At 44.9% G+C, this 10,701-nt stretch overlaps 1 protein-coding gene across 1 annotated transcript; it reads left to right on the top strand.

Annotated features, from left to right (window-relative positions):
• Positions 1-8,152: 8,152 nt before the first annotated feature.
• On the top strand, positions 8,153-9,050 carry LOC109741688 (NADPH-dependent aldehyde reductase-like protein, chloroplastic). Its single transcript, XM_020300764.3, has 2 exons — positions 8,153-8,820; positions 8,987-9,050. The coding sequence occupies exons 1-2, from the start codon at positions 8,153-8,155 to the stop codon at positions 9,048-9,050; spliced, it is 732 nt and encodes a 243-aa protein (XP_020156353.2).
• The last annotated feature ends 1,651 nt before the right edge of the window (positions 9,051-10,701 follow it).

Genomic DNA, 10,701 nt, shown 5'->3' with positions numbered 1-10,701 from the left:
ATCTCCCCTTCACCCATCTCATTATGATAACTCTGTTGTTTGCTACATCACTCCTTGTCCCAAATTGCAGAGGCTGCCTGACACTTTTATGAACATGCTGGGTGAAGATCCGCCACATAATGTGAAGCTCCGACAGGCCGGCGGCGGGGTTCGCAGGCTATGGGACGTGGAGTTGGTGATCGAGGAGGGCCACATGTACCTGTGCCGTGGCTGGGACAAGTTCTACAGTGCCTACGACCTGCGGACCGGGTACTTTCTTCTCTTCAGGTACGACGATGATGCCACAATGCTCATCGTGAAGGTTTTCAACACGACTATGTGTCGCATGCGCTACGCTGACGACGAAGATGCCAGTGCGTTCTGCCTCTTCTTATTCCTCTACATTTGGCTTTGTCTCACATCGATTGTTAACGGCCATTGTTGCATTTGGACAGGCAATGGGAGCAGCAGCAGCGACACTGGCTACAGCCAAAGCAGCAGCGATTCTGGCTTTAGCGAAAGCAGCAGTGATTCTGGCAGCAGCAAAGACAGCAAGAAGGATGATCCAGACTGGAGTGGGGGAGAAGAGGAGCAGAGTGGGGATGAGGAGCTGCAGGATGATGATGGGCATCAGGCTGAGGATGACCTAGCGCTGGTGGTGGCTGACCAAGGGCAAGAGATGGTGGTGGCTGACCATGGGCAAGAGATGGTGGTGGCTGACCATGGGCAAGAGATGGTGGTGGCTGAGGATGACCTAGCGATGGTCGTGCCCGTCCTGCCTGAAGGTGGCCTCGCGATGGTGGTGGTGCCTGACAATGACCACGCACCGGTGGTGGCGCCGGCGATCCCACAGCTGGGCGACATGACCATGCCAATTGTGGTAGAAGACTACATCCCACAGCTGCCTCCACCGCCTCGCCGCTCTTGGCACATCAGGCTGAGGAAGGAAAAGGAGAAGAACAATGAGAACTGAACTATGTGAAACTTTTGTAATATGGTGTTGGATGGATAACGGTATTGGATGAACAATGTGAAACTTTTGTAATATGTAACGATGGAACTATGTGTTGGCTATGTATGTATATATGATGAAACTTGTGTGTTGGATATGATTGTTATATGGATGCTGGTTGTATATATATGTGTTGGATATCTCATATGTGAAATAGTGACCTGAGATTAAGAAAAAATGATTTTTTTAAAAAATAATGTTACTAATGGAGCACTTCCATCTGGTGCGCCATTAGTATACCAGTTACTAATGGCGCACCTTTGGGATACTAATGGCGCACCCGTGGTGCGCCATTAGTATACCAGATACTAATGGCGCACCTGTGGTGCACCATTACTAAAATATTGTAGTGGCGCGGTGCTAGTGGCGCACCAGTAGTGCGCCATTAGTAGGCAAAACTGGTGCGCCACTAGTAAGCCTTTTTCTAGTAGTGTAGTGTTCTTCGGGACGTCGTTTCGTGATATGTGATATTTATTCTCGTCCTCCTAAGTCCTAAACTAAATTTGATCATAGGTTCCTAGATTTTCAGAAACGTTGTGCATCATATGAGCTATGATATCATTTGAATCTCGGTGCAAAAATTCAGACCATACATCCTACCTGTTGTTGCTTCTGAGCTTCAAGATCATTTGGGCTAGACAATTGAGCAGTTTTACCATGGTTAGAAACTACAACAACTGAAGAAATAGCGATGCATTGTATAACAAATGGGACAAATCTAAGTTTTTACATATATTTGCCATCCATTGTGATATGTGTGCTGAAATTACATGTACCAATTATGAAAAATAGTAGTAGACCTTATCCAACATAGAAAGAAACAAATAAAAAGAACTGCCATAATACCGCATGTCTCCCCCTGCACATGATATGCCAATGCATTTGTTCCTCATAAGAATGTTGATGCATATGCGGGTAGATTATCCAGTGAAAGAACGGTCAACCTTATTTAGGACTATTGCAACTGAATTACCGTGAGCAATCTTACTAAATAACAACACAATTATGAATTATCTAATTTTCCAACAGTTACAATGAGCAATCTCTATTCCTCTAGATCCCTTGATTTTTTTCTAACACTCTAATTTCACGCTCGGGAGGGGGGGGGGGGGGGGGGGGGGGAGATGCGGGGTATAGAAACTGAGAGAGGCGAGTTGTAGTGTGCAATGGTCATATGGGGACAGCAACTGATAGGTGGGGGCGCTGCATGGGGTGGTAACTAAGGGACAGGCACCCCGAGGGCGGCGACCTTGGAGAAGTACTCAAGATAGGGGCAGAGGACGGTGCCCAATTGTGGTGTGGCTGCGCCAATCGGTGGTAGATGCATGCTGTGAGGGGCAATGGTGGAATACAATTTGGGTGGAGGCGGGGGATATAAGATGAAGAAAGGGGAGGAGAAGATGGACGGTCGGAGTGCCGCCGCCGCCGTCGTCGGTGAACCACAGCCCTGCCGCTGCACGACGTCCAACTGAGGCCCTCCGAGAGTAGCGATTTCAAAATAGACAGGAGCAAATATGCAACTTTGTAGTCTATTTTTTCTCTAAATAAAAAGGCAGTTGTATGGTGAGTTTCCTGAAAAAATCTAAATGTACAGGGAAGCAAGTACATTTGCTAAGCATCTTGATTTGATCTTCGGCCATATGCGCAAGCAGCACAAGCACGCATAACACACACATACATAGATAAATTTTTCTGGACACATGAAAGAAGAGGTCCCTACTGTAATTGCATTCTCAACCAAGTGAAATACTACGCCTTGCATGCAGGCCATCTAACATATGCTCAACTTGGGCCTATTGAAGTGATCTGGATGATTGTCATAAAGCTTCTTCACCCAGCTGGGAAGTCTTCAAATCGAGCATGTAAATGGGAAACACTTCCTATCTGTAGTCTGGTAGGAGACGAGCGCCAGACTAGTCAATGGCCGTCGATTCAGCTTGAATCTAACGCTCATGGAATGTGCTTGAAATGTAAAAAAACGAAAATCCCTTCGGCCGGAAATAACATCCCGCAACCCCCGCATGTAATCGCTCCCTAATCAATCGCCTCCGATCCCTCCTGACTCCACTCGTCGCCAACTTCACGCACAACGCCGAGCTCGCCTCGCCCAGATCGGCTTCTACGCCTGCCTCGCACACACCCGCCTCCCTCTCCCGTCATCGTCGTCGAGCAGCACGACCACCTCACCGGCCAGCCCCTTTCCCCTATTCCTCCCCACCGGATCATCTTGTCCACCTCCACGACACTCATGGCTGTGATCTGCCGAGGTGCTAATTCTCCACGACACCACGACCGCAGTCTGACACGGCCAACAAGAGCGGGCACCGGCGACCGTGAGCGATAAGTTTGATGGCCGATTCCATGGTGAGCGGTCACATCACAATGGTAGTTGATTCAATGTGTGTTCCTCACTGATTTTGCTGGCCATATCACAATGATTTAATTCTCTTATGGTTGATTCTTATGTGGTAGATTAGTAGGTGGCCGTGATGCCCATCCGGAGGCTGAATAGGCATCGGGCAGTCACCAAGCGACATGAGATTGCTTTCTTAGTGCCATGCTTTCTTGACAGCGATGGAAGCACGCCTGGCCAGCTGCACGAAACAGTGGCTCGCGTTCTAGGTTGACTTAGTTTTAATTTGATATTCAGTTGTCCTACTTTGCTGTAAAGGAGATCTTGACTAATGGTGCATCGTTGTTGCAGTGCCGCTCTAACCATGTCCTTCTAAAGCTGATAAGCATGGCGATATAAAAGAAGCACGCCCACCATATGAAGGAAGCACAACTACCATCACAAGGAAGCATGGCCGATATCGGAATGAAGTACAACTACCATGCATGCCCAGCATTGAAGGATGCATGTCCGCCATCAAATAGAAGCACGATTATGATCGCAATGAAGCACGACCAACTTCGAAAACGGAGCATGGTGACCATCGGCTAGTGGTGTTTGAACTGTGCCTAGATTCCACAGTTTTATTTTATGGAAGCAAATTCTGAATTTTTTTGGATGCACATTCTAGTTTCTTTGATAGTATTTGCTACAAATGCTTCGTGCGTCTTATTTTACAATTTAGTAATTGTCCTTGTTATCACCATTGAAACATGACATGCTGCCATATTATACTCCCTACATATGTTTCTACGGTTTAGGTAGTTTGCTTCCATGGTTATAGCTTCCAAATTTTGTCTGTGTCATTCTCATGTAAGCTTTCTCTTCATCAGTACTGCAGGTACATATAATACCATTTGTTGCTTCCTACATCCGATACATATGCATCATGCCTAACCGATGCATGCTTCAAGCAGTTGTGTGTGCCCTCTTCAGGGTCGATCGGTGTCAGTGATATAGGTATATATGAAGGCAACTAGTGCATGCACTAAGAAGCATGGCCAAATGTGGATCTACCTCCCAATGAGCATGACCATCCTGCTAGATGAAGGGAATCAAGTCCATAGTCTTTAGAAAATAAACAATATGAACTTAGGAAGCACTTTACTATTTGTGTCTAGAAGGAAGATAATTTGTAGCATTTCCGAAACGTGTGTTGTATGTACGGACAAAGTGCAGAGAAAACTTACGTTGTGTTAGAAGCAAATTATTTTTACAGTGGAAACACATGTGTAGTGGATGGAAGCAAAAAATTCTTGTGGTGAAAACACATGTATAATAAAAAGAGTAATTGATGGGACTCAAAATTTCCCTTGCGAAAAAATACTTGGACGCAAGATTTTGGTACATGGAAGCATAATTCTTGAATACAAATTTTTGTTAGGTCCAATCAAATTTCACACACAAAAGAAGCAGATTGTGTCCTTGATGGAAGCAAAAAAACTATTGTCTTGAAAAGTCAAGTGTTACACAAGATACAAGTTTTTATTACATCGAAGCAATTTAAGCAAATTTATCTTTTTTTCTTTCTAAATCAAACATGTAAAACATTTACCTGTATTGGATGAGACATTCTGAACTTAGTTCAGCGTTTGAAGTAGAAGCAGCATGAATACGTTTAGGAAGCAAAGGCTGGCTACATGGACACGTTATAAGAAGCAAGGCTGGCTACGTACGTTTTTTTAGGGATGAGTGGAGGAATTACATAATAAGAAGTAAGGCCGGCTACGTGCGTTAGTTTCGGGATCAGTTATAGAATCACGTAATAAAAGCTGGGCATTCGGTAGAGAGATCTACCGTCCATTCACGTACTAATCCTATGGTCATGGGCTGGTCTGATGGAATGCTAGGGATCAGTAGTCTGATCCCTAGTGGCCCCCCATGTAAATGTAGCTTCTTTTGCTTTACAATGTTTCATGCATAATCAATACGGAAAAGCTACAGGCACATACGATCCCGTTCCTCCCGCGCGATCCCCTTTTTTCCCTTTTTTCTTCGGCGCGATTCATGTAAGAAAAAAATTACTGGAGCCGGGAATCAAACTCTGGTCATCTACTATATCAAAGCAGTTAACCAACTGGGCTAGCATTACTTGTTGTGCACTTGAACGCAACTGGACATTTTTATCCTTCTTTATTACGCACTGGGAAAAAGCATTATATCTTCTGATTTTTCATTTTTCAGTAGTGCGTCATGTTACTGACTATAGTGGGAGAGGCATACATGTTGACATCAATTTTAAATACATTTTAAAAAAGTGTTTCACAAGGGGATTAAACTGATGATTTTGAGCACTGCCGATCTGATAAATTACGTATAAACACCGTGGTAGTTTTGACTGGGAAAAAGTTGTTGACAACACATCCTGGATTTTTTTTTGTAAATAACATGATAATTTACGAAAGGTGGACCAGATAACTTAGCACCCAGGGCCTGGTAACTTTTGATCGAGGAATTCTTTTTGTTGAAACATACCCTTTTAACTTCTATGTAAATAGCATGGTAATTCACACACCACCGACTTGGTAACTTGCATAAAAACACCGTGATAACTTCCATCCGGAAAAAATTATAAACATACTCCCGGTAATTTTTTGTGTAAATACCATAGCATGCCACGCCGGCCCGCAAGCCTCAAAACAGTTAAGTACCTAACATTATGTTTTTCGACAGTCCCGATCGACTCGACATCTGTCGGGTGAGATGCTCGCGGTTGCGATGGAGCTCCCAACTTGGGGGGGGGGGGGGGCGCTGCTATTCAACTATGCATGCATCACCACCACCGCTCGCGCACCCCGACGACTTCTGTTATAAGTCGTATGATAACAGACACATCGCAGATTCAATAACTTAGCTATAAACACCACGGTAACTTTAACCAAAGGAAAAGGTTGTTATAACCGAAGTAACTTTAACCCACGGGGGTTAAAAAGTTCCCCGAGTAACTTTATATGTAAATAGCATGATACTTTACACTCCGTAAACATGATAACTAACATACAAATATCGTGATAACTTTGACCCCGAGAAAAAAGTTGTCGAAAACAACCCCCCCTCCCTTTAAATTTTGTGTTAATTGCATGATAATTTAGTCACCGCAGTTCCGGTAGCTTGTAAGTTTGACCCTGGGGAAAGTTGTTTGAAACATACCCCTAATAAATTTTGTGTAAATAGCATGATACTTTACTCAAAATGGATTGCATAGCTTACGTACGGACATCATGATAACTTTTACCCGCGGGGAAACTGTTGCTGAAAAGATTGGGGGGGGGGGGGAGGGGGTGTTGTTGAAAACACACCTCTGATAACTTCTATGTAAATAACATGGTAATATATTGCTATCCGAGTTGATAACTCACGTACAAACAAATAACATGATGGTACATGGACAACAGAGCTGATAACTCAGGTACAAATACCGCGGTAACTTTTGACCCCAGAATAAACGTTGTTGAAAAAGATACCCCCGATAGTTTCTGCGTAAATAACATGGTAATATACGCACACTAGAGCTGATAGCTCACGTACGAACACCACGGTAACTTTCACTCTTTTTTTCTTTCAAGAAGACATAACCTCATTACCTTTTTGTGTAAATAATACGGTAATATTCGACCACAGACCGAGGTGACTTTGATCCGGGGAGAACAAATTGAAAAACATACCCTCAATAACCTCAGCGTAAATGACATGGTATTCTACGCACCATAGACCTAAGCACCGTGCACATACCTAAACCGGTCTAGCCAGGCAGCAACAAAAAGGAGAAGCGGGGCGCTGGTGGTGGGCAGAGGCGATCTGGAAGAAAGAAGAAGCGGAAGGATGGGTGCGAATGGGTGGCTGGGGCGTTTGCCTAAGAAGATAAGCATGCGTGAGAAGATAATGCTGCAGTGCTAAGCGGTGTGTGGAGCCCAGCGGAACATAGCGATCGTCAGGCTGGTCATAGTGGGGAGTAACTTAGACTAGTAACATGCATATGTTACTAGTCTATGTTACTACCTCTATAGTGCATAGTATCATAGATTAGTATCATAGATGGTCTCATTTATTACCATGCATGACACATAGTAGCATCACATTTATTATGTTACGGTATCTACCTATGTTACTATAACCAATTCTCTTCTTTAATTGCCTGCCACATAAGCATGTTTGCGAGTCCCAAGTGCATGATACTACTCATGTTACCCCCACTATGACCAGCCTCATAGCGATCATGTGGCTCGCAACGCACAATTTGAGGCCAATCATGTGGCTCGCGACGCGGCTGGCCGAAGCATCGGCCCGTCGGCGGGGCACAAATTAAACATTACCCTTAGTATATTGGGATTGTGCATTCCTCAACTACGTGAAATATCTAGATGGGACCGTCTATTTAAAAGGTGCCTAAAAGAAACATTTCCATCACTAGCTTTCTTTCCTGACGATCAGATCAATATCCAAATGTGAGAGTCTGTCTTCATAGGAATGATCTACCTATATCAACAATGATTTCTTTCTTTTCCTAGAGTCCATTTGAAAAGAACTCTAAAGTTATGCGTGCTTGGCTTTGAGGAATTTAAGGGTGGGTGACCGACCGGAAAATTGGTCCCGCGTGCGTACGAGTGAGGACAAAGTGTGCCGAAAAGACTAGTGTTGGTCCGTGAGGTCGGTCTAGACCCCGCCAGGCAATAACGGCCGTGAACTGGTGGCTATGGCCGGGGCGTTACAATTAGTATCAGAGCAGACCCTCACGGTTACATGGACATGTGTGGGTCAGGTGCGCAGGCATGTGGCGCATGGCGCGTGTGGCCCGTTGTGGCACACGACATGGCACATGTGCTGGACTGGACGCAAATACATATGCCAAGAGGGAACATTCCTGTGGGCTGACGAGGACATCGGTTTCGTTAAGTGGGGGGTCACTAGAGGAAAAACGGCTAGCAACAACTTTCGTTTGTGCCGCGCCGCACATCCTTGTTGCCAACGCCGGCGTGATCGACGACAAGTACCCGTCCCGCGTCGACACCACCACGGCGGACATCGACCGTGCCTTCGTCGTGAAGACACGCGGCACGTTCCTCTGCCTCCGCGAGGCCGCCAACCGCATGCCCCACGGCGGAGGCGGCCGGATCGTGGCTCTGACGACGTCCGTGGTTGGGTCGCTCCGGACGGGGTACTCTGCTTACACGGCGTCCAAGGCGGCCGTGGAGGCCATGGTGCGGACGATGGCCAAGGAGCTCAAGGGCACGCGGATCACGGCCAACTGCGTGGCGCCGGGGCCAACGGCCACGGACATGTTCTTCGCCGGGAAGAGCGACGAGACCGTGAGGGAGACCGTGGAGACCAACCCGATGGAGCGGCTCGGGGAGGTCGGCGACATCGCGCCGGTGGTCGGGTTCCTCTGCACCGACGCCGCTGAGTGGATCAACGGGCAGGTCATTTGGGTCAATGACGGGTACGTGTGATGTTAAACTGTTGGTGGGAGCTTCTTGGTTGGCTAAAGAAATAAATCTGAGAATTGCGATGTGTGATTTGTTCCGTATAAACGATATCAGACTGATTGATCGACAATAATAAATTGGGTCTGTCTATTATATACTCACTTGCATGAAATATTGCAGGATATGTTTTACTCAAACAATATTCCTAAATCTCAGTAACCACTACAAGGATGTACTCTACTAAAGTTTGAGATACTTATTTTGAGACGGAGAGAGTATTTAGATCAACATCGTCGTTTTTTTATAGAAACGTCCTCATTTCCATCTCAGCCGATATACAGCCCCTCTATGACCGTGGAGACATGTACGCAGAATTTTAAAAGTATTATCTTTTTGTCACATAAATTTCATAACTACTCCCTCCGTAAAGTAATATAAGAGTGTTTAGCTCACTACTTTAGTTATCTAAACGCTCTTATATTAGTTTACAGAGGGAGTATTTTTTAATAAAAAACACCTTTTTAGGGGAATATAAGGTATTTATTTCATAGTTCGCTAAACAATACGTTCGGCAGCAACGGTAGAGGGTTGGTTAAGCCAGCACGCAGTGCTATCCCCGCTACACCTAAAGTTCGCTAAACAATACATAACCCTATTCTATTCACGAGTAATCTTAACAAGAGTAAACACCTTATCTTCCATCAAGATTTTGATCTCAGAAATCAAATGGCCATACGATGACTTGTCCAGAGACCCCCCCATAATCGCTGATAAAGCATTGGAGCAGTCAGACTAGATTAAAACTGGCAGGGGAGTCCGATGTATCGCCAAGTCAATGTCTTCCCTGATTACATGTAACTCGGACTCCAGAGCATCGTTACATAGAAGAGACGTCTCTATGCGATAAAGATCACAGATCCCTTGTCGTCTCTCAAAATCATGCCAGCGCCCACGGAACCGTCCTTTTGACAAACGGAGTCATCCACTGACTGTGCCGTCCAACCAGGCGGTGGGAATTGCCATGGCTGTGGCAGTGGCGTTGGCCTGGGCTTTGGTGGTTGCTGCTCCACAAACAATGATGACTTCCCTTTAATTATTTCCTCGACAGAGAGCTGCTGAACTTGGAGCAATGAATTGAGATAGTTACTCAAGAACAAGCAGGACACCTAGGTTGGGGAAGATTGATTTGCCATAAAAAAGTCCATTCCGTAGGTTCCTGAAATAAAGCTTTCTCCATTCGTAATAATATTTCTCGCAGAAATATTACAGTCAGGCTATCTTGAAATAATTACATGACGGGGGCATCAACTCATCATCATACCAAACTAAAGGAGAAAAATGGAAGAACAAAAAAAAATATTTTTGAGTAATTACTACCTAGAATATCATGATAGTAATTTCGATTGTCCCTTGGTGCTGAACTATTTCCATTCTACAATGGATTCATGACCAAAGATCCCTTGCCAACAAAACCGAGAGCAAAGCTAAAAAATGACAAGAGCATTGGCAGTACTTCCAGCAACATAAATCACACTATTGTTGCATACCCTGTTCTAACTTTCAGCTGCTCTCCATACATGACTAATTCAGGCAATTAGATGGGAACTTAACTAAATAAACAACTTAACCTAGCAGACTATAGAACCTGAATTAATATTACAACAAACTAAATGCAAACAAAGTTATATTGGCAGCAGAACAGCTACAGTGGTTCCAGTTTCAGGTCAAAGCATTAGTAAGTACATGAAATCTAACGCGAAGATGTTTCAGGTCATATCATAGGAACAAAATTAACTCAGTTATTTACTTATGCCACACACATGTTGTTGTGTTTGTCTTGCAGGAACTTACTGTTGGCTGGGGGTGGTAATATAGCTTGCTCAGGCTCCGGATCG

The sequence above is a fragment of the Aegilops tauschii genome, chromosome 4, assembly GCF_002575655.3.
Source record: "Aegilops tauschii subsp. strangulata cultivar AL8/78 chromosome 4, Aet v6.0, whole genome shotgun sequence".
Lineage (NCBI taxonomy): Eukaryota > Viridiplantae > Streptophyta > Magnoliopsida > Poales > Poaceae > Aegilops > Aegilops tauschii.
Note: the sequence above shows the minus strand (reverse complement) of the source record. Positions and strands in the feature narration are given on the sequence as shown.

Bases quoted from the DNA above. Each gene is read 5' to 3' on its own strand.
- LOC109741688 (XM_020300764.3), top strand. From the start codon at position 8,153: ATGTGGCGCATGGCGCGTGTGGCCCGTTGTGGCACACGACATGGCACA. The intron at 8,821-8,986 runs GTACGTGTGATG...GAAATATTGCAG, and splicing joins GTCATTTGGGTCAATGACGG to GATATGTTTTACTCAAACAA.